This window comes from Callospermophilus lateralis, chromosome 11, assembly GCF_048772815.1.
Source record: "Callospermophilus lateralis isolate mCalLat2 chromosome 11, mCalLat2.hap1, whole genome shotgun sequence".
In the NCBI taxonomy this organism is placed as follows: domain Eukaryota; kingdom Metazoa; phylum Chordata; class Mammalia; order Rodentia; family Sciuridae; genus Callospermophilus; species Callospermophilus lateralis.
This window is the reverse complement of record NC_135315.1, coordinates 23,660,565-23,682,736: the sequence shown is the minus strand read 5'-3', so window position 1 is coordinate 23,682,736 and position 22,172 is coordinate 23,660,565. Positions and strand designations below refer to the sequence as shown.

The 22,172-nt window shown below is 47.2% G+C and overlaps 3 protein-coding genes across 12 annotated transcripts; 2 read left to right on the top strand and 1 right to left on the bottom strand.

The window, feature by feature from the left end:
• The first annotated feature begins 2,847 nt into the window (after positions 1-2,847).
• Scrn2 (secernin 2) lies at positions 2,848-6,257 on the top strand. Of its 9 annotated transcripts, none has more exons than XM_076870126.1 (8): positions 2,848-2,930; positions 3,277-3,450; positions 3,746-3,927; positions 4,399-4,598; positions 5,022-5,237; positions 5,326-5,491; positions 5,581-5,761; positions 5,936-6,257. In XM_076870126.1, exons 2-8 carry the CDS (start codon positions 3,277-3,279, stop codon positions 6,107-6,109), a joined length of 1,293 nt encoding a protein of 430 aa, XP_076726241.1. In that variant the 5' UTR covers positions 2,848-2,930; the 3' UTR covers positions 6,110-6,257. The 9 variants fall into 9 exon arrangements, with proteins under 9 accessions (XP_076726241.1, XP_076726242.1, XP_076726244.1 ...); XM_076870127.1 differs by having other exon boundaries at positions 2,854-2,937; XM_076870129.1 differs by having other exon boundaries at positions 2,857-2,897.
• A 1,172-nt stretch (positions 6,258-7,429) lies between these two features.
• Positions 7,430-12,686, bottom strand: Lrrc46 (leucine rich repeat containing 46). Its single transcript, XM_076870935.1, has 8 exons — positions 12,376-12,686; positions 12,171-12,276; positions 10,157-10,265; positions 9,317-9,363; positions 8,939-9,048; positions 8,691-8,760; positions 8,219-8,364; positions 7,430-7,910 (listed from the first exon to the last, which is right to left on the bottom strand). The coding sequence occupies exons 1-8, from the start codon at positions 12,383-12,385 to the stop codon at positions 7,543-7,545; spliced, it is 966 nt and encodes a 321-aa protein (XP_076727050.1). The 5' UTR covers positions 12,386-12,686; the 3' UTR covers positions 7,430-7,542.
• Positions 12,687-12,830: 144 nt separating this feature from the next.
• LOC143642280 (large ribosomal subunit protein uL10m) lies at positions 12,831-21,007 on the top strand. Of its 2 annotated transcripts, XM_077110582.1 has the most exons (6): positions 12,837-12,913; positions 14,752-14,810; positions 14,962-15,131; positions 18,303-18,467; positions 18,727-18,871; positions 20,701-21,007. In XM_077110582.1, the coding sequence occupies exons 3-6, from the start codon at positions 15,027-15,029 to the stop codon at positions 20,955-20,957; spliced, it is 672 nt and encodes a 223-aa protein (XP_076966697.1). In that variant the 5' UTR covers positions 12,837-12,913; positions 14,752-14,810; positions 14,962-15,026; the 3' UTR covers positions 20,958-21,007. The 2 variants fall into 2 exon arrangements, with proteins under 2 accessions (XP_076966696.1, XP_076966697.1); XM_077110581.1 differs by lacking the exon at positions 14,752-14,810 and having other exon boundaries at positions 12,831-12,913.
• The last annotated feature ends 1,165 nt before the right edge of the window (positions 21,008-22,172 follow it).

Below are 22,172 nucleotides of genomic sequence, written 5' to 3'. Positions count from 1 at the left end.
TGTGGGGCCGGCTAGGCCTGTTTGGGCAGGGTTGAGGCTGCTCCTCCTCCCCTTGCAGTTCCTCCCGCTGACCTGCATTCTTAGCGGGGGCCTTTGGTGGGGCTGATGCTTGCTTGCTGGTATGCAATGCTGCCTGGCTGGCCTGGGCCCCCTGACTGGAGCCCAAGTCCACCTCTGACCCCTCAGATGTGGTGCGCAGACAGCATGATTCTGGCGATGCTGGGAGGAAATTAGGGAAATCGCTTCGGGGCTGACCCTATGGGTGACCTCTTTGGGCCGGCTCCTCTCCTGGGAAGTGAAGTAAAAGCTCTATAGGATGGGGAAATGAAGTCAGGAAGGGAAACCTGACAGCGGAGAAGGCAGCCTACCAACTGCAGCCTGAGGCTGCGCTACGCTCTCTCCAAGCCTATTCTCTTCCTTCTTCTCTTACTTGCTCTCGCCACCCAGCGGGCAATCCGGGGAAGTGCAGAAGGTAAACCGGCTTTGGGGACGCAAAACCTTGAGGTTTGTTGCAGAATGACAACTAATAGCATCCTTACAGCCCCTCCCCAACGATGTACTCACCGTCCGATTAAGCCTAGCTTGCCTGAAAGTTCAGCACGTTAGCAGTGTAGGCTTGAAAAAAATCTTGGGAAACAAACTCCACAAAAAGCTGTTAGAACTAATCAATTAATAAAGTCACAGGATACAGTCAGCACACAAAAATCAGTAGCATTTCTATACAAACAATAAACTATCCGGAAAAGAAATCAATAATCCTGTTAGATGCAGGGCAGACTGAACGAATGTTAGCTGCAGGATAACCTGGGCACTCAAACCCCCCTCTGTCTGGTCCTTTATCACCTGTTTGCATCAAGTCTGAACACTCAACCCCACTCAAGTTTGAACACTCAATCCCACTCAAGGCTGAATACTCAACCCTATTCAAGGCTGAACACCCCATCCCCACCCGTCTGGTGCAACGGAAACCCACATCTGACCCCTGCCCCATATGTCTGAAGGCAGAAGATGACACTCTTAGCAACTACTGTATGATCCAGTCACTGTACACCAACAAGGCAGCTTGCAGACCCAGAGACCCCATTAGATTTGGGCTATAAAAACTCCCTCTTGCAGGTCCCCCCCATCTCTCTCTCTCTTTCTCTCTCTCTCTCTTTTTCACCCCCACTTCTCTCTTCCACTGCTCTCTTTCTTTCTCTCTCTTTTCTCCTCTTTCTGCACTGCTGCAATAAAGATCTCTTGGTTGCTCCGAGTGTTGTGGTCACCTTCCTTTCAAATCCCATTTACTAATAGTTTATAACATAGAGGTCTTTTTTTGTTTGTTTGTTTTTTGTACCGCGGATTGAACTCAGGGACACTTGACCACTGAGCCACATTTCCAGCCCTTTTGTATTTTATTTAGAGACAGGGTCCCGCTGAGTTGTTTAGCACCTTGCTTTTTCCTGAGTCTGGCTTTGAACCTGAAATTCTCCTGCCTCAGCCTCTTGAGCCACAGGTATTACAGGCATGCGCCACCGCGCCTGACACAAATAGGGATAAATTTAACAAAGTACGGGGAAATATCTGTGCACTGAACTGCTAAGACATTAATGAAAGAAATCAAAGAACACACGCACACGTACACAAATGGAACAATATTCTGTGTTCATAGTTTGGAAGAATTAATATTGTTAAAGTGTCCATACTACCCTAAGGGACTTACAGATTCAATACAATCCAGGGCAGTACCTAGTCTGTAATGTACCCCATTCCACATTCCTGGAGGGCTCCATGAAGCAAAAGTGTGTGAGATGAATTTTGCTTAAATTCTGGCTATGGAGATAATTTTATTTTTGTTATTGGTACTGGAGATTGAATCCAGGGCTTCCAGAAGGCTACTCTACGGATATAACCCTCTATCACTGCAAATGCTAGATCTTCAGATTTTTTTTTTTTTTTTTTTTTAAGAGAGAGATGGTCTTGCTGTCAGGTTGGCTGGCCTGGAACTTGAGAGATCCTCCTTCTTCAACCTCCTAGGTAGCTTGGATTAGAGGTTTGCGCCACCCCACTGGGTTTATGGAGATGTTTTATAGTGCAAAATAAACTGGAAGTCAGAATATTTGGGATCTTGGGGCTGGGATTGTAGCTCAGCGGTAAAGCGCTTGCCTAGCCCGGGAGGGGGCGGGTTCGATCCTCAGAAGCACATAAAAAAAATAAAGGCATTGTGTTGTGTCCATCTACATCTAGAGTAAATATTAAAAAAAAAAGAATATTTGGGATTATGATCCGTCTCTGTATTGTAATGTGTCTGTTCCCCTTGGCCAAGACGCTTCTTTTGCTGTTTCAGTTTCACTCTATGTAAACACACCAAAGCTTTGGTCTAGAAAAATTTTAAATTTCCTTTCAAAGCTATATTCTTAAAAGCATTATGGGGCAGGAGAGAACTTTTGGGGTGGGACGACATGTATATGTGTCCTTGTGCCTTTTTATAAAAAGGAATTGTTATCGCTACACCTACTAGCTTGTGACCCCTCATATAGCTAATTGGGATTGTGACTTTGGAATTCAAGACTGGACTCAAGTAACTGAGATTCTTCCTTAATTTCCAGATGCCCCAGCAGTCCCCGATCTCTTAGGAAGCTTCCCTTTTCACGCAGATTCTTTTCCACTCCCAGCTCTAGCTCCCCACAGCGACCCCATCAAATGAGGGGCGCCCGGGTAATGAGCTGCAGGAGTCCAGCAGGACTTGAAAAACCGCTGCGCTCCGAGAAGTGGTGTTCGCGCGCACCCAGGTGGAAAACAGTGGAACCGCAGGTGCGATCTTCTGGCTCCGCCTCCGGGGCCAAAGGCCTTCCAGGTCACCTAGAAGCTTCCGTCCATTGGAATCCACCCAACACGAAGCGGAGGAGGAGGCTCCGGTGACCAAGTTGGGGGAGTTGGAGGCTGAGAGAGTGAGGGGTATACGGTACTGGGATGGAAAGGGTGTGAATGGAAGAGGGGCGGGTCTTTGGGCATGCGCAGGAGCGTGGGACACCAGCGAGAAGTAGGAGAGCCTGTGAGTCGGTACCACTCTATCCTAGACTATCAGGGCAGGACTCTCGGACTAGGACTCTGCGCCGTCAGCTGACTCCATGCCAAGTACTGGGTTTGTGCATCCCAGGCATCAAGTGTCCGCGCTGTTCAGTGTCTTCCCTATGTATACACGTGTTGGGGAAGGGAGCGCCTTAGGCCTGAGACGTGGGCAGGATTATGGAAAGGTGGCATGAAAGGGACACAGTCGTCCCCCACTCTCCGCAGATGGCGTCCTCAATCCATGACACCCCTTGTTCCTGCGACTGCTTGGTCTCCATGCCTCCGGCCTCTGCCATTCCAGCTGTGATCTTTGCAAAGAACTCAGACAGACCCCGGGATGAGGTGCAGGAGGTGGTGTTTGTACCAGCAAGCACTCACCCCGCTGGGAGCCGGCTCCAGGTGGGTAAGGCCTTATGTATACTGAAAAGGGTGGCAGTTCTAGGCATTCTTCTAAGACCTTCTTCCTCTGCTTTCTACACTTGGGAGGTTGTCAGATGTGGTGAAAAAGAAATATGAGCTTCAAGTCTACCAACCTGTACCGTAAGCCTATTATTTAGCCAATGGACCCAGTTTCCTCAGCTGTAAAATGGGAATAAGATCTTCCCAAGGACAATACCTTGGGTGATTGACAAAGTGCCTGCACAGTGTAGGTTCTGGTTCTCTGAGTGGATGCTTCCTTTCTTTCTGCCTCCAGTGCACCTACATTGAGGTGGAACAGGTGTCGAAGACACATGCTGTGATTCTGAGTCGTCCTTCTTGGCTGTGGGGGGCTGAGATGGGTGCCAATGAGCATGGTGTCTGCATTGGCAACGAAGCTGTGTGGACCAAGGAGCCAGTTGGGGAGGGGGAAGCCCTGCTGGGCATGGACCTGCTCAGGTGTGGATGCTTCCCTCCTCCATTTCCCTTTTCCTCCCTCCCCCAGTCTGGTTCATAGGGGCAGACTCCTTTCTGCTGAATTTGCCCTTATGCCCTCCCAGGGTTTCCCTGCTCCTCCTCTCTCCTGGCCCCATCTCCTCAGTCTGATAAGGAGCCTGTCCTGGACCAGAAATAGATGGCACTGGTTTACATTTTTTTAATGAGTAAATTTTTTTTTTCAATTGAAATCTCATGTAGAATCCAGATTTATAAAACTGATAGAGCAGCTCTGATGGAGGACAAGTTTGGGGCTCAGGGCACTTCTCACTCTCAGACTGTTTCAGGCCTTCCTATGGAACCCTCAGAGCACAGCTTAGAAACCACTGGCATAATTGTGTTTAATATGACCAATGCCAGTGGGTTTGCTGTGTGACTTGGGCTTGTTACCAAATGTCTCTGGGTCACTTCTGTCCCCTGACCTTTCTTTGCCAGGCTGGCTTTAGAACGGGGCAGCACTGCCCAGGAGGCCCTGCATGTGATCACAGGCTTGCTGGAGCGCTATGGGCAGGGGGGCAGCTGCCGGGAGGACCCCATGCCATTCTGCTACCACAACACTTTTCTGCTGGCTGACCGGACTGAGGCATGGGTGCTGGAGACAGCTGGGAGACTGTGGGCTGCACAGAGGATCCAGGGTGAGGGGCCCAGTGCCAGGGCCCACCTCCCAAAGTTGTTCCCCTTTGGAGGTGGCAGAGCTGGTGGGGCAGAGAGGGACACCATCCAGGTGCCAACCTTTGGGGACATCCAAGGAGATGGGAAATGAACCCTTATAGGGACTCTCCCCTCCTTTCACCTGGTTAAGTCCTCCTGTGGGTCAGCCTGTCACTTCCTCTGGGAAGCCTTCCTGGACTTCCCTGGGTAGTTAGGCTCTTCCTTACATGCAAGCAGGTACCTCTTCGCCATTGCATTTATCTCTGTGATTATTTTGTCTCCCCCAACTCTGTAGCCCCATGAGGGTAGGGTGTTCTTGTCACCATCATATTCCCAGCACCTAGCCTAGAGCTTGGTATAGAATGGATACTTCATGATAAATGAACAATTCCTTATCTCCTCCACAGGGGGTGCTCGAAACATCTCCAACCAGCTGAGCATTGGCACGGACATCTCAGCTGAACATCCGGAACTTCGGAGCCATGCCCAGGCCCAGGGCTGGTGGAGTGGGCAGGGCGCCTTTGACTTTGCTCAGGTCTTCTCTCTGACCCAGCAGCCTGTGCGCATGGAGGCTGCCAAGGCACGCTTCCAGGCTGGGCGGGAACTGCTACAGAAATGGCAAGGTCTGTGTGTGTGTGGTTGGGTGGGTGGGGTCCCAGGAGGGCCACAGTTCTCCCTCTGCTGGGAACTTCACGCTTTCCTTCTTGGCAGGGAGCATCACAGCAGAGGTGATGATGGACATTCTCAGAAACAAAGAGAGTGGCATTTGTATGGACTCTGGAGGCTTCCGAACCACAGCCAGCATGGTGTCCATCCTGCCTCGGGATCCCACAAGGCCCTGTGTCCACTTCCTCACAGCCACACCAGACCCATCCAGGTGAGAATGAGGGTTTGGGGTGCTGCGTACCAGGCAGGGGAGGTGACAGGAGATGAGCCACCTCAGTCTTGCTGTCCATATTCCATTAGGTCAGTGTTCAAACCTTTCATCTTTGGGGTGGGGGCAACTCAGGCCCCCCAGGTGCTGTCCCCCACTTTTGGAGCACAGGATCCTGTTCGGACCCTGCCTCGATTCCAAACTCAAGTGGATCGCCGTCACGTGCTCTACCGTGGACAGCAGGTGGCCCTGGGGCTGATGGAGAGTGAACAGGTAACCCCAGGGGATAGGGACACCCCCACACCAACTGGCACTTTGGAAATACGGAGCTGGGAGGAGACTGCAGAGCTGGGAGAGAGGCCCACTTTTGGAGCCAGCTGCCATGGACAGGGTGGTGACCTTGGCTTTCTCCTCCTGAGACACATTCCCCACTCTGGCCTTTTCCAGCAGGAGCAGGGACAGCAGCTGCGGCAGAAGCAGCGGGACCTGGAGCAGGAAGGCTTGGAGGCTGTGCAGGGGCTTCTGGCTGGTGAGCAGACCCCAGCCCACCAGGAGCTGGGTGGCCTCTTCCAGGCCTTCGTGGAGAGGGAGAGCCGGGCCTACACAGAGCTGAGCACATAGCTCCTCCTGGCCCAGGGCGGCTGCAGGATCCTAGCCCCAGCTGCCCTGAAGTGGTGGTGGTTTGGGGCAATTCCTTCCTGCCCCTTGGCCTGTTCTGTGTAACTGGTACAGCCTTGGCCTTAATAAATGTGGTTTATTTTCTTGTTCAGTGAGCTGAATTCCAGGTTCATTGGGGCACAAGAGGCTGGTGAGGGCAAAGGGCAGACCCAAATTTGCCACACCAGCACATTTTTAAAATTTTCTTCTTTTCTTCCTTTGTTTTATTTCTCCTTCCTTCCTTCTAATTTCCTTCCTTCCTTCCTTCTAATTTCCTTCCTTCCTTCTAATTTCCTTCCTTCCTTCCTTCCTTCCTTCCTTCCTTCCTTCCTTCCTTCCTTCTTTCCTTCCTTCCTTCCTTCCCTCCCTCCCTCCCTCTCTCAGGATTTAGCCCAGAGGTGCTTAACCACATCCCCAGCCCTTTTTATTTTTTTTATTTTGAGACAGGGTCTTGCTGAGTTGCTTAGGGACTCACTAAGTTGCTGAGGCTGGCCTCAAACTTGCAATCCTCCAGCCTCAGCCTCCTGAATCCCAGATGTTACAGGTGTGCACACCACACCCAGCTCCACCCAGCATATTCTAATGAGGGAGGTGATAGGGATTAGCCATGAAATTTGTGGAGGGAATGTGAGAATAGGGAGGAAACATCCCTAATGTGTGTACGCATATGTGTGTGCACATTAATATCAAAGATCATGCCTTGTGTGGTAGCTGGCTCCTGTTTGTGAGGACATTTATTTATTTACTGTGATTGAACCCAAGGTCTTGCATGTGCTAGGCAAGTACTCTACTACTGAGCTATACCCTCAGCCCTGTCTGGGGACAATTAGGACCACAGGGTTTGGGTCCTTGGCTTAGAACTGGGAAGGACACACCCTTGGAGGGGCAGTGAGGTGTACCCTGAGAGATGGCCTCCTCCATGAGGCAGTACCCACTTCCTGCCCACTCAGGAGCTGTGACACCAACTGGGACCCTGAGGGATTTCAGCCTTTTGGAAGATCAGAAATTTGTTCTTTAGCTAGGCATGGTGGTGCACACCTGTAATCCCAGTGATTTAGGAGGCTGAGGAAGGATGATCACAAGTTCAAAGCCAGCCTCAGCAACTTAGCAAGGCCCTAAGCAACTCAGGAGACCCTGTCTTTAAATAAGATATAAAAAAGGGCTGGGGATGTGGCTGGGTTCAATCCCTAGTACCAAACAAAAGAAAAAAGAAAAAAAAAAGGAAGAAAGGAAGAAAATTGTTTTTTAGAATTAGGATGCTATTTTATTTACTGGTTCCTTCCCCTGAGGTGCCGCCAAGTGACATGAAAAGCCTAGAGACAGTTTACCAGGGAGGGGCTCCTGCCACAGGTGAGGGGCGAGAGGACAAGAGGAAGCTCACATAGGGAGGCCACACATCACTTCTTGGTATTTTTGGTTGCAGTTTTGGTTGTGCTAAGGGACCCAACCAGAGAGGCTTTGGGGGCTGCTGCTGCTGGGGCCCCCTTCCTTGCCTGGACAGAGCTTGGCTGAGCCTTGGGAACCAGAGTGCATGGTTTCTTGGTGGGAGATGAGGCTTGGAGTGAAGAGGCAGCCTCAGGGGGTGACTCCTTTCCTTGCTCTAGAGTGACAGAAGGGCTGCTCTCCCCAGCCTCGGGCACCCCGTGCTGCAGGGGCAGCTCAGTAAGGGTGGGCTGGATCTCCATCCTCAGAAGGTGCTCTGTCAGGGCCTCCTGCTGCCTGCGCTCCTGGTGTCTGCTCAGCTGCTCCAGCTCCTTGAGGAAGCCTGGGAGGGGCCAGGGTGGTGGCTGGAGCCTAGGGCTCAGCAGGAGGGCCCTCTGGGTTCTGGAAGGTCTCTAGGTGATCCCGCACCACACATCCTTAGTAGGGAGGAGCCCAAGGCTGACCATGGGGAGGAGTGAGTCTCCTGCATGCCCAGGACAAGGACCTGGCCTGGCTGCACTTTCTACCACCCATGGCCCAGATGCTGATTGGGATTGAGGCCACTCCCCAGACACCACCGCCCTCTTAGCTTCCTCCAGACCCCATAGGTTGGGCTCTGGGGAGGCTGCAAGCCATGGAAAACAGTGTCACCTCGCTCTGAACAGAATGGGCCACTCAGCTCCGGGAATTCATCGTCACCATCAGAGGCTTTGTCCTCCTCATCTGAGGCCCAGCGCTCTGACACAGGCTGCCCATCCAGGTCCAGGAGCAGTGGCAGGGCTTCTAGCACCATCTCCCTGCAAGGCAGTAAGAGCAGAGGCTACTGAGGAAGGCATCCTTGGTGTGGAACCTGGGAGGACACAAGGACACATGTCACAGCATCCACACCTGGACAGGTGGCAGCTCATGGTCTAGCAGTGGGGCCTCAAGTCATCCCCAAAGAGCTAAAGGCTGGCTCCAGTGCAGCATGGGAACGAAATGGGGAAGGAGCAAACTTGAACTATTGGGCTGGAGGAGCAGGGGCTATGGGCAATGCCAGGTTTGCAGGCTGAGAAGGAGCCCTTGTGGAGTTAGTAGGTGGAACTTAACCAGGATCTCCTTCCTCCTACCCTCAGTCCCTCACCTGTAGCACTTCTGCTTGGTGCAGCTGTTGCCAGTCAGATTGAGGATGAGGAGGCTCTGGGGGAGCTCATCTGCACATGGAGAGACACAGGGAGTGAAGCTCTCATACCAACTCTGCACCCTCCGAGGATGAAGTGTATGTGCAGGATTGTGTTGAGCACAAGCACAGGGAGGTGGCGGAGGAGGGCAGAAAGAAGGGAGGACCCCACACAGGACAAGTGCCGTGAGCCAGGGCTAGGGTGTTCCTACCCGGCTTCAGTGTTTCTATCAGGTTCTCAGAGAGGTCCAGAAACTGGAGGTATGGGAGGTTGAGGAGGTTTTCCACGTGCCTGATTCTGTTTCCTGCTAGAGACAGGAAACTAGGGAAGGATGGGTGGGTGGCAGAGACAGGACTGTTGAGGAAGAGAGGAAGACACCAGACACCTGGGCCCCCTGTCAGGCAGTTGGATTTCTAGTGGGGACACACGGCCTATGGGGGTAGAGGAAGCAGAGCAAGGCTTGGAAAGAGCTGATCAAGGCTGATCAAGAGCCAGGCTTGGAAAGCTCTGAGCAGGTTCTTGGGGGTATTGCCGTGTTTCCCCTCCCACTCCTTACTCCTTCCCCCACCTGAGGCTTGGTGCCACATACCGCAAGGAGGGGATGCAAGCCAGGTTCTCAATTCTCTGGATCTTATTCTGCAGGAAGAAACCAAAGTGGGGGAAACCAAGCTGTCAGTTGGGTGGGGAGCCCTGTAAGGGGACAAAGCCCCAGTACCACAGCTGCACTTGAAGCTGGAGATATTGCACTTTGGGAACAACCCCACTCCTGACTGGTTGTCACTATCTTTGGGAGATGATTGGCTTTCTTTGGATGGATAGTTAAAAGTATAAACTGGGGGCTGGATAAAGGTTTGAAGTACCCTTCTCTGACCCCATAGCCAAAGAGGGACCTTGGAATCAGGGAAGGAAACCAAGGGCCACTAGAAAAATGGAAAAAACCTTGGTGGTGACTTGCATGCCAAAAAGAGGAAAATGAGCACATATTCATTTGATTTGAAGAGTTTCTGTGGGAAAACTGAAAGGGAGCTGGGAATATGAAGGCTGGGGGAGTCTGAAGACCACCACCAATGTCTAGCAGCCTTCAAGGATCCAAAAGGTGTAGAGGAATCTTCAGTTTTCTTCTTCTTCAAAAAAGGAATGAGCTTGGGCTGTATAATATGAAAAGATTAGGGCAGATACCAAGAAGAACTAGACCAAAAGAAGTGTCTGATTAAGGAGCAACAATTCAAGGGCATGTTCAAGATCTCTTTCAGAGGGATCAGTCTTTCAACTGGGGAGAATTCCTGATTTATTTGGGAATGATTTAAACATAGACCTATTTGTCTGAACATCAAAGAAGGCTCAAGATTACCTGTTTGGATGCTTTTGGATTAGACAGACCTAGTCCACAAGGGGTCAGGGGAAAGGAAGAGCAAGGGACAAGAGTTACCGCTTGTAGATAAAGACTGTGAAGATTCTGGAGACTCTCTAAGTTCTTGATAGTGGTAATCCCCTCTCGGTCCAGGCGGACAATCTGCAGCTCAGCAAGGGTATGAAACCTGGGAGAAGATTGGGTGGAGTGGTGTGACAAAGCTCACCTCTGTGGTTTCAGCTGGAGAGATGGGAGGGAGGAGGAGGAGAAGAGATGTTTTCAGGAGGGGTAGATGGCTGAGTGACTCTCATCATTGTCAAGAACAGCTTCTTGACCCATGAAATGATGTCCAAGTCATGAAGCTGGCTTGCCTAGGAGACCTCTCTCTGTTGATGGCATTGGGGAGAATCAGACTGAGAGTAAAGGCCCTTTGGGAAACTGAGTGAAATCCATTCATGATTCCTGGAGAGATCTGGAGGCCAGAAATTCTTTCTTGGGCCAGCCTGGATGGTAGGCAGTAATGACAGCATCTCTGCAGGAAGATCCTTCCTCATTCTACCTTTTGAGTGGTCCATAGAGTGAAAGTCACCCATTCCATCCACGAATTCATTCATTAATTCCACAACATTTACTGGGTTCCAACTAGAGACAAATGACAGAGTCTCTGCCCATCACTCTTAGGGAAGTCTTCAGACTCCCCTAGCCTTCATCTATGACAAGAGGGTGACAGAGCCAGGTACAAGGGTCTCTGGCAGCTGTGCACCAAGTCCCGAATAAGGGGATCCAGAATTGCTTTCTAGAGGAAGTGACAGATGAGTAGGAGTTAGCTACAAAGCTGGGAGGGGGACAGGGAGAAGGCATTTCAAGCAGAATGAACAGTACATGTGTATGCTAATTCAGCCCTTCTCAAACTTTAATAGGCCCACCAATCCCTTGGGATCATTAAAATGCAGATTCTTATTCAGTAGTTCTGCGGTGAGCCTCAGATTTTTTTAATTTCTAATGAACTCGTAGATGAATGCCAATGTCATTGCCCCCAACACCTTTGAGTAACAAGGTGCTAAGGTGTGAGAACACACTAATGGAGAGTTGCTGGAAATAGGCTGAAGAGAACAGAGGCCAACTCATTTTAAGGCATTTGGAGTTTATTGTGGAGATAATAGGGAGCTGAGGAAGTTTCTATTACAGAGTGCCTGATCAGATTTGTTATTTAAAAGGATTGCTTTAAATAAATAATGTGGCTCAAGCAGTGGCGCGCTCGCCTGGCATGCACAGGACACTGGGTTTGATCCTCAGCACCACATAAAAAATAAAGATGTTGTGTCCACTGAAAACTGAAAAAAATTTTTTTTTAAAAAGGATTGCTTTAAGCCATACAGTACTACACACCTGTAATTCCAGCAATTTGGGATTCTGAAGTAGAAGAACCACAAGTTCTAGGCCAGCCTTGGCAATTTAGCAAAACTTTAATAAAGTGCCCTGGGTTCAATCTCAGTCTTAAATAAACAAATAAAAAGATTTCTGAGAAGGGATGACAGCCTTATCTAAGGCAGCTGAGTGAGGACGCTGGAAAGCAGATTTTTTTTTTTTTTTTTTTTTTTTTGCGCTGGGAATTAAATCCAGAGGCCAGAGGCGCTGAACTATATACCCAGTCTTTTTTATTTTTTATTTTGAGATAGGGTCTCTCTAAGTTGCTGAGGCAGATATTGAACTTGCAGTCCTCCTGCTTCAGTCTCCTGAGTTACTGAAATTACTGCACCACTGTGCCTGACTGAAAGGAACGATTTTTTTAAAAATTGTTTTTTTAGTTGCAGTTGGACACAACATCTTTATTTTATTCATTTATTTTTATGCAGTGCTGAGGCTCGAACCCAGCGCCTGGGAAGTGCTAAGCAAGCACTCTATCGCTGAGCCACAGCCACAGCCTCAGCCTTTAAAAGAAACGATTTTTAAGGAGGGAAAATCATTGGACACGATCACTGATTGGAGTGGGACTAAGTAAAGAAACAAGGATGAGTGGACAAATCTGTAGGGTTCAGCGAACTGGTCACTACGTGCAGGACCCCCTCCCCCCCCACACCCCGGCACTCACATCTTCTCTGACAGATCTTCATCCTCAGGGTAGGTCAAGTTCCGCTCAGTAATAAGGGCCTCAGTAATGTAGACATCCTTTTCCTCTGGACTCTGGGCAAGTTTAGCTGTGAAAACATGAGTCCAATTGTCATCTTTCTTCTTTCTTGGAGGCTGACCCTACCGTTGTCCAACTGTTCTACTTACCAACCCACTTCCCTACTTACCCCCAGGCATGATGTAAAATAGACAGCTGCTAGCTTGAGGCGAGAGAGGAGCGGAGAAGTTCCTAAGGATGGACTGTTCTTAAGGATGGCCAAACCGAGAATGGCGGGCGAGAGAGAATTCCTAGACTTGGGAGACAGTGGAAAGGGGTTGACTCAGAACAACTTGTTAGGGAGTAGTCGAAGACAAGTAAATAGGGGTGAAGGGTCTGGAGTTTGTGGGGGTGTGGAAAGTCTTTGCCGGCAGCAAATTAGGCGGTTGTGGGTAGGAGGGATAAGAAAGGGGCGGTTTCCAAGAGTTCGTGTCGTTGCTAGGATACCGGACGCCAGCTAGAGAGGAAGTGGAGAAGGGAGGGATGCCGCTCTGCGCATGCGGGTTACGGCTCTATCCGGAAGATCTGCCCACCACTTCCGACCCCAGGGTTCGCTGGCCCATAATCCTTAGCTTCTTCCGGCTCCGTACCGCTTCTGTCTGTTTTTCCGGTGGCGATGGCTGCGGCCGCGGCTGGAATGCTGCGAGGGAGTCTCCTGCCCCAGGCGGGTAAGGAGCGGCCCGTAAGATCTCACTGCGTATTTGGCCAGCGCTCTCTAATCCTCGTTTCCCTTCCTCTACTTCTGACACTTCCGGTTGTCTCTGACTCCAGAGATGTCCCGGTGATCCGTGACACCAGCTAGATCGCGGGTTTTATCCCATCTAATTTCCTGTGACTCCAGATTATCACAGCAACGAAGTCGCCAACAAAAACATTTATTCCTTACGTCCCGATCCCCCTGCCTTGGGTTTCTTTACCCCACCACTTAGCTCTCGCCCCTGACCCTTGAGTTTTCTTTGGTTGCACCAGTCTTTGCCCGGACTTTTGCGTTATGCCTCCTCTGAAGCTCTAAGCCTGATTGTCGCCTCCTCAGGTTTTCCCTCATGACCTCTGTAAAGCAGTTTTATTCAGTTAATTCTGTATCTTGTACCCTGTTTACTGACCCCCCTTGTCCCATTATAGCCTGTAATTTTACTTTTATTTATTCGTTTATCTTCTGTGTTAAGCTCTGAAAGGACAGAATCATTTATACAGCATAGCCAGCAGGCAGCATGGTTTCTGACCTTAGTGGCATGCAGCAGATAATTGTTTAATGAATTAATTAGAGCATTTATTATAGGCCAGGAACTGTGATAAATGTTTTACACATATTATCCCATTTAGATCTTGAAGCATCCTGTAAGGAAAGGATTACCATTTGCCCTTTACAGATGAGGAAACAAGTTTTGGACCAGTTTAGTGACTGGGCAAGGTCATACTTAGTAAGTGGCTGAAGAAATATTAAAATTCAGTTTCATACGATTCCAAAGCCACTTATAACAATTAGATTTTGTGGCCACTGGCAATAAACTTCTAGCCTCAGCAGGTCTCCATGCTGTCTGTCAGAGCTACCTTCTAGCAGACCCTTTTTCTGTGGTCCCATTTCAGCCTTGGGAGGGGCTGAATCTGGGAAACATTAGGCTTGGCCCTTGTGTTGAGGATGAAAGGATCACTTTAGCTCAGGGCTTTAAGTGTCTCTTTGTTTTCTGAGGGGTGCTCTCAAACATTGCCTGTCAACAAGAAGAGAGAAGGGAAGAGAGACGTGGAAGAGTAGCATAATGGTCAGGTAGCATACTGGTCATAAATGTGTACCCACCCTTGCTTCAAATGATAGGAACAGCCCTCACAGGCAGTGTTTGAGCATGGTTTTCAAACTTAAGCAGGCATCAGAATCACTAGGAGAACTTATAATTTTTTGGTGGTACTGGGAATTAAACTTTGGGCCTTTCCTGTACTAGACAAACTTTCTACTACCAAACTATATTTCAAGCCCCCACCAGGAGGGTTTTACTAAAACACTCTGCTAAGCCCTACCCCAGAGTTTGTGATTCAGTAGGTCTAGGGCAGGTATTTCTAACAGATTACTGGAGGATGCTGATGTTGATGGCAGAGTGAGGGTAGGTAATACTTCAAAAACCACTGACTTGGACCAGGGGTTGGCATATCATGGCAAGGCTAGTCACTGAGGTTTTTTATTTTTTGTTTTGTTTTGTGGTGCTGGAGATTAAACAACGGGAGTATGTTAGGCAAGTGTTCTACCACTGAACTATACCTCCAGCCCCTGGTCACTGTATTTTATAAATAAAGTTTTATTGGAACAAACCTTATCTGTTTTTTTACATAAATGTCCATGGTCACATTTTGGCATAGTTGAATATAAGTGACAGATAGTACAGCCCCCAAATCTAAAATATTTACTATTTGTCCATTTAGGAAAAGGTTTGCCGAGCCCTTTCCCCCTTTGTTTAATGTGTTTGAAATATTTTCTCCTTTGTTCTCATTTTTTATCCCATCTCTGCATAAAAAGCAAGCTGGAGAAATGGGAGCCTCAAGAGATCAAGCAGCTGACCCACTAAAAAAGAGAAGGTTTGGGATTTCAGGATTTCTAGCAGGCATTTCCTTGTCTATCTCTGTGAGCCATGTTGTGTCTGTCTAGAGGGTGTGCTTTTGCTCCATTTGGGGCAAACTAGGGCCTCCAAAAGATTGTATTTCACTGTGTAACCATCTCCTCCCTCAGGCCGGCTACCCACCCTCCAGACTGTCCGTTATGGCTCAAAGGCCGTAACCCGCCACCGTCGTGTGATGCACTTTGAACGTCAGAAGCTGATGGCTGTGACTGAGTATATTCCCCCCAAACCTGCCATCAACCCAAGGTGCCTGCCACCTCCCCCCAGCCCTCCCAAGGAGGTAAGGAGGAGACTGCATGCACATCACTTGGTGGTGGGATAGTGGATTAAAATGATTTTTTCTCTCATAGTGAAGTAGGACTCCAAACCACAGTCACTTATATCATTGTTTCACTTCTACCTGATCCTGCGGCCCAGGTACTTTAAGATGAAATCTGCACTTGATTCTACATTTGTCTGTGGGTTCTATGGATTAGATGGCCTCCTGGATTTCCTTCATTCTGTTCTTGTCTCTAAAAATGTGTGTGTGTGAGGGCTGGGGTTGTGGCTCAGTGGTAGAGTGCTTGCCTAACATGTGTGAGGCACTGGGTTTGCTTCTCAGCACCACATAAAAATGAATAAATAAAATAATGGCATTTAAAAAATGCATGTGAAAGCTACCTGGGCAGGTGGGGGGAGGGGAGAGGTCTCTGCTATTTTTGTGTTTTTTGTTTTCTGTTTTTTTGCAATGTTAGGGATCAAACCCAGGGACTTGTGCATGCTAAGCAAGCACCCTACCACTAAGTGACACCCCCGATCCTCTCCTGTCTTAAAAGGAGTTGATGCTTTCATGTTTTCCTAAAGAAATGAGAGAATCATTCTGTCCTTAAAAAAACAGGAAGACCAGTGGAGTTTTGTATCTTTTTAATTTTTTTAATTTATCTTTATCCTATTTACCTTTATCCTATTCATTTATTTATATGAGAATCAATCCCAGTGCCCCACAATGCTAGGCAAGTGCTCTATCACTGAGCCACAACCCCAGCCCTGGGAATTTGTATCTTTTTAGTGGCTTTTGTTTTGTATACCTAATAAATTCTAGTATTCTAGTTGCCTGCTGCTTCTTAAGGATTAGATAGCTGTCTTCTCTTGCAGGAGAGAAGGACATCAGCAACTGCAGCCTGAGGGAGTTAGGTCAGATGGAAGAGATGCTCTGAGTCATTGAGCAGCTTCCTCAAAGGTGAATGAGAAGACAACCTAGCATCTGGGTTTTCGCCTGTGAAAACAAAGAGCACTCTGAAATGGCCCTGTAGGGTCAGCCCATGGAGCATTGCTTGGCAAACCACACTTTAGTGACTGGGCCTCTTCCATCAGCACTTAGGAAATTTTTGTTTGGTTTTGCATCTTTTAAAAAAAAAGCAAACAAACTTAAATATTACTCGACCTTTATTTTTTTGTTTTGCTTTTTGGAGATGAGATCTCACCATGTACCATGTTCTCCAGACTGATCTTATTTATTTATTTATTTATTTATTTTAGTTGTCACTGGACCTTTATTTTATTTATTTATTTATATGTGGTGATGAGAATTGAACCCTGTGCCTCATGAGTGCTAGGGAAGTGTGCTACCACTGAGCTACAACCCAGCCCTCCAGACTGATCTTGAATTCATGAGTTCTAGTGATCCTCCTGCCTCAACCTCCCAAGTAGCTGGAGCTATAGGCATGTGCTGCCACACCTGGGTCAATCCAGTTAAAGTCTATTCACAGCATTTCCCTCTCAGTTCAAGCAAATTGTATGGAATTTTTCTCCCATAGTTTTTTCTTAGGCCATTTGGGCATGCTACTTCTTAACTGTAGAAGAATCTAAAATAGCACATGCAATAGCACTTTGTGGAATGAAGGAGATAGTCTATATCTGCACTGTCCAATATGATAGCCACTTGCCACTTGTGACTACTGAGCACTTGAAATAAAACTAGTGTGACTGAGTAACTGATTCTTAATTGTGTTTGATTTTAATTACTTTAAATATAAATAGCCGCATTTGCCTTAGTGGCTACTATATCGAACACGGCAGGTCTGGAACCTACATTTAGTGCAATATTGTATTTTTTTCACAGAATTCTGCAAAAAGCACATGACTTCTAGGTTGTCCACTTTTTAAATATATTTTATTATTTTCAATTTTTTAAAATTTTTTTTGTGGTGCTGAATCAAACCCAGGGCCTTGAGAATACTAGACAAGCACTTTGCTACCGAGCTACATCCCCAGCTAAATAAATTTTAGATTCTTTGCTTTAGGGAAAAAGAAAAACTTAAACAGTATTGTAGAGATATGTAAATGTATTCTTAGGTCCTGAGGTTCTCAATTTTGAGAAACATTTTCTTAAGAAAATTAAGTTTTGGGCTGGGGATGTGGCTCAAGCGGTAGCACGCTCACCTGGCATGCGTGCGGCCCGGATTCGATCCTCAGCACCACATACAAACAGAGATTTTTGTGTCCGCCGAGAACTAAAAAATAAATATTTAAATTCTCCCTCTCTTTAAAAAAAAAAAAGAAAATTAAGTTTTGTTCTGTGAAAAATGTTTGGTCTCACATTTAAACTAACAGTGCAAAAGTTGTTTGGTATTTTTCTTTCTTTCTTTTTTTTTTCTTTGTGGCAGGGGTAACCAGGGATAGAACTCAGGGGCACTCCACCGCTGAGCCACATCCCTAGTCCTGTTTTATACTTTAATATATTTTATTTTTAATATTTTATTAGTTGTTGATGGACCTTTATTTATTTGTTTGTTTAATAATTTATTTATATGTGTTGCTGAGAATTGAACTCAGTTCCTTATACATGCTAGGCAAGCACAACCCCAGGCTGTATTTTATACTTTATTTAGAGACAGGGTCTCATGAGTTGCTTAGTGTCTCACTTTTGCCAAGGTTGGCATTGAACTCACAATCCTCCAGTCTCAGCATCTTAAGCTGCTGGGATTACAGGTGCACACCACTGCACCCAGCTCTTTTTTTTTTTTTTTTCCTTTTAATTGGTGTTATGGATTGAACCTGGGTCCTCATGCATGCTAAGCACAAGCTTTGTCACCCAACTATATCCTCATCTTGTATTTATAACTGGTAAAATAATTTAACATGAGTACAGTGCCAGATTGATAACTGAAGTAATTTTCATAATATTATTGTCAAACGGTGTTGACTAGGGAGCCTGCTGACCTGTTTGGGGAGGTCAAGAGTTCTTAGGTTTGAAAGCACTACTCTGAAGATTGTGATTAGCTAATGAAAACAGAGGGTTACAGTGGGAGGTGTTATACCTCACTGAGTCAGGTGCCCAGCTATCTCACCTGTTCCCCAATGTGTTGCACATTTGGCCATTGCCGAAAGCCCTAGTGCCTATCTGGGAGAGATTGAGAGCTGCCAGGGGGATAGACAGCTGATGTCATTCAGCATCCCTTCTTGCCTTCAGGAAACAGGCCTCATCCGGCTCCTCCGTCGGGAGATAGCAGCAGTTTTCCGAGACAACCGGATGATAGCCGTCTGCCAAAATGTGGCCCTGAGTGCAGAGGACAAACTTGCCATACGGCACCAGCTGCGGAAACATAAGATCTTTATGAAGGTCTTCCCCAATGAGGTAGGGGTGACTCTGTCACAAGGCCTGTCTTTTCCACCCTTTGCTTTCATGCCTGCCAAAGCAGAGGTTGGTTCTGCTCCCTCCATAGCCTACTTCTGACTCCTCCCTTAGCTGGCCTAGACAAACCACCTCCTAGTCGGGTGCCTAAGCTACAGTTAAGGGCTGAGGGGTTGCACCTTCACCTGATGTGGCCCATGACCAAGGTAAGTGTCACTTGTCCCCACTTTCTCCCATCAGCCATTCTTTCTTGCCATCCTAGGTCCTGAAACCCTTTCTGGAAGATTCCAAGTACCAAAATCTGTTGCCCCTTTTTGTGGGACACAACATGTTGCTGGTCAGCGAAGAGCCCAAGGTCAAGGAGATGGTGCGCATCTTAAAGAGTGTGCCTTTCCTACCACTGCTAGGTGAGCAAACATTCCTGCCAGTTAGGGCTGGGAGTGAGGTGGGGCAGGTGCCACTAGCCTGGTGCCCTCTACAGAGAACATGCTGTCATGGATGGGACCAGGTTTATTGAGGGCTGACTGTCATTTGACACCTCTGTTGTCTCACAGCCCCACTTCTGTGCTAGAGGAAAGACTAAGGAAGACAGAAAGGGGGCTCTGGGGTGGGAGACGGCAAATTCAGACACCTTGAGTCTGCGATGTAGTGGGTGCTGAAACCCACACAGATAAAGGTATTTAAAATAAATATCTGAAGTAAAGGGTGCTGGGCCAATGACCAGTTTTTCCAGATATTTCTAAGACTCACTAGGTCTTATCTGTAAAGAATATTGCCCACGTCCCTAGGAAATTTGAATTTTATAGGAAAACCATATTTATAGTACCACCCGTGATTCTTTTTTTTCCTTAAAATTTTCTGTTGTGAAATACATATAATATAAAATTTACCATTTTAGGAGCCAGAATTTGTGGCACACACCTGTAATCTCAGCAACTGGGGAAGCCAAGGCAGGAGATTTGCAAGTTCAAGGGCAGCCTCAGCAATTTAGTGAGACTCTCAGCAACTTAGTGAGACCCTATCTCAAAATAAAAAATGAAAAGGACTGGGGATATAGCTCAGAGGTAACACACCCCTGGGTTCAATCCCCAGTATGAAAAAATAAAATAAATTTTACCCTGTTAACTATTTTAATTAATTTTAGTATTTTTTTTAGTTATAGATGGAACAACACCTTTATCTTATTTATGTGGTGCTGAGGATCAAACCCAGGGCCTTACACATGCGAGATGAGCACTCTACTGCTCAGCCTCAGCCCCCTGCTAACTATTTTTTTTTCTCTCTCTCTTTTTTTTTAATTTGTTTTAATTAGTTACACATGACAATACAATGATCTTGACATATCATACATTTGAATCAGATGGGATATAATATCATTTTTCTGAGTGTACAGGTTACAGAATTATATTGGTCATGCAGTCACGTATATACCCACAGCAGTAATAATGTCTATTTTATTCTGCTATCCTTCCATTCCCCCCTTCCCCTCTCCTTCCCTCCCATCACTTCTCTCTACCCAATCTAATGTGACCCACTTCTTCTTTTTTTTCCCCTCACATCTTCACCTGCTATTTTTAAATGTATAGTGATATTAAATACATTTATAATATTGTGCAATCACCATCTCCATAACTTTTTTTTTTTTTTTTTTTTTTTTGAGACGGGGCCTAATTAAGTTGTTTAGGGCCAAGGCTGGGTTTGAACTTGTAATCCTCCTGCTTCAGCCTTCTCAGTCACTGGGATTACAGGTGTGTACCACCAGTCCTGGCTTCCATAACTTTTCATCATATATATGTATATGTCATAGATGGAAACAATACCTTTATTTTAATATGGTGATGAGGATTGAGCCCATTGCCTTACACATGCTAGACTAGACCTTTACCCCATTGAGCCCCAGCCCCAGCCAGCCCCTAATTTTCATTTTGTAAAATTGAAACTCTATCAAATAACTCCCTGTTTTTTCCCTTCACTCCATGATTCTGTTTTTAAGAAAGTTTAGGAAATGCTGACTTCAGGGGGTTGGGGCCATTGGATGCATGATGCAAGTTTTCAGAAGGAAGGAAGGGAGGGTAAAGATCTCTACTGATGGGAGTGGGTGTGGCAATGGAACCCAGACTTGGGCAGGCTGGGAGGGGAGAGGGGGGCAATGGAGAGCAGATTCCTAGGGTTGGGACATTATTTCTAGAGAAGACAGGCATTTGTGGGGAGCCCAGCTGACTCTCTGTTCTTCCAGGTGGCTGCATCGATGATACCATTCTCAGCAGACAGGGCTTCATCAACTACACCAAGTTGCCCAGTCTGTCCCTGCTGCAAGGGGAGCTGGTAGGAGGGCTCGCCTTCCTCATGGCCCAGACCCACTTCTTGCTTCAGCACCAGCCCATCCAGCTGACGGCCCTGTTGGGTCAGCATGTCAGACAGCAGCGAGAGGGGGACTCTGCCACTTTGGCCACTGGGAAGCCTGATCCTCCTGACCCTGTTCCGGACTCCTAGCCAACCTGTTTTGCCAAGCCATACCCATAAATATACTCTGCTCCTGTTGACTGTGCTGTCTTCTGTCAGAGTTGTGGAAGAATTTGGGGTGGGAGAGTGTCATGTGACTTGACTTCTTTTTTTTTTTTTTTAAAGAGTGGGGAGGGAGAGAGAGAGAGAGAGAGAATTTTAATATCTATTTTTTAGTTATTGGTGGACACAACATCTTTGTTTTGTATGTGGTGCTGAGGATTGAACCCGGGCCGCACGCATGCCAGGCAAGCGCGCTACCGCTTGAGCCACATCCCCAGCCCCAGCCACATCCCTAGCCACATGACTTGACTTCTATTAACAAAGACCTCCTTGGGGACAGGACCACTTGGAGATACACAAGAATTCCATATCAGAATGGAGGCTGCTAATTACTGTCTTTTTTTTTTTTTCAGTTGTAGATAGACACAATATCTTTATTTATTTTTAAGTGGTGCTGAGTATTGAGCCAGTGCACTCTACCACTGAGCTACAGCCCCAGCCCCTAATCACTCTTTGTCCTTAGTTTTCCCAAATTGGGACCTGATAGTGCAAAGCCTGTCAGTTCTCCAGGTACAAGGCAAAGAGCCAGGAAAGATGAGGATCTTGCCTCTGCCTCCTTACCACAGTTCTTTACTGCATATATCTCCACCCTCTTGGGGCTACAACCTGTCACAGTAGCTCAGCTAAGTAAAGACTGTATACATATCAGTTTATTCCTCACCATGTTGTCCCCATTTCACAGAAGATGAAGAGTCAGAGAAGTTAAATAGTCTGCACAAGGTCATATAGCTAGTAAATGGCAGAACGGGGACTCAAATCAGACTTTCTGTTCTGATGACCTCACCCAGAATTTTGACACCAGGTGGGTTTGGGGTGAGCTCTGATGTTAATGCTCCACCCTTGGGGTGTGTGTGCCATGTTGTAGAGGTTGGAGCACTGCTTGTGATAAAATGAAGTATATTTTACAGACTCTGTTTCGCTGTTTACAAGGTTATTTTCAGGGTCGTCTCTGACTCTCCTCACTTCCCTTCCTAGAAGATTTTTCCTCTTCCCTCACCATAAATGGCATCTCTTCCATGCTTGTCCTTTTTTTCTTTAAAATGTTTTTTTAGTTATAGATGGACACAATACCTTTATTTATTTTTATGTGGTGCTGAGGATTGAACCCAGTGCCTCACACGTGCAAAGCATGCACTCTACCAC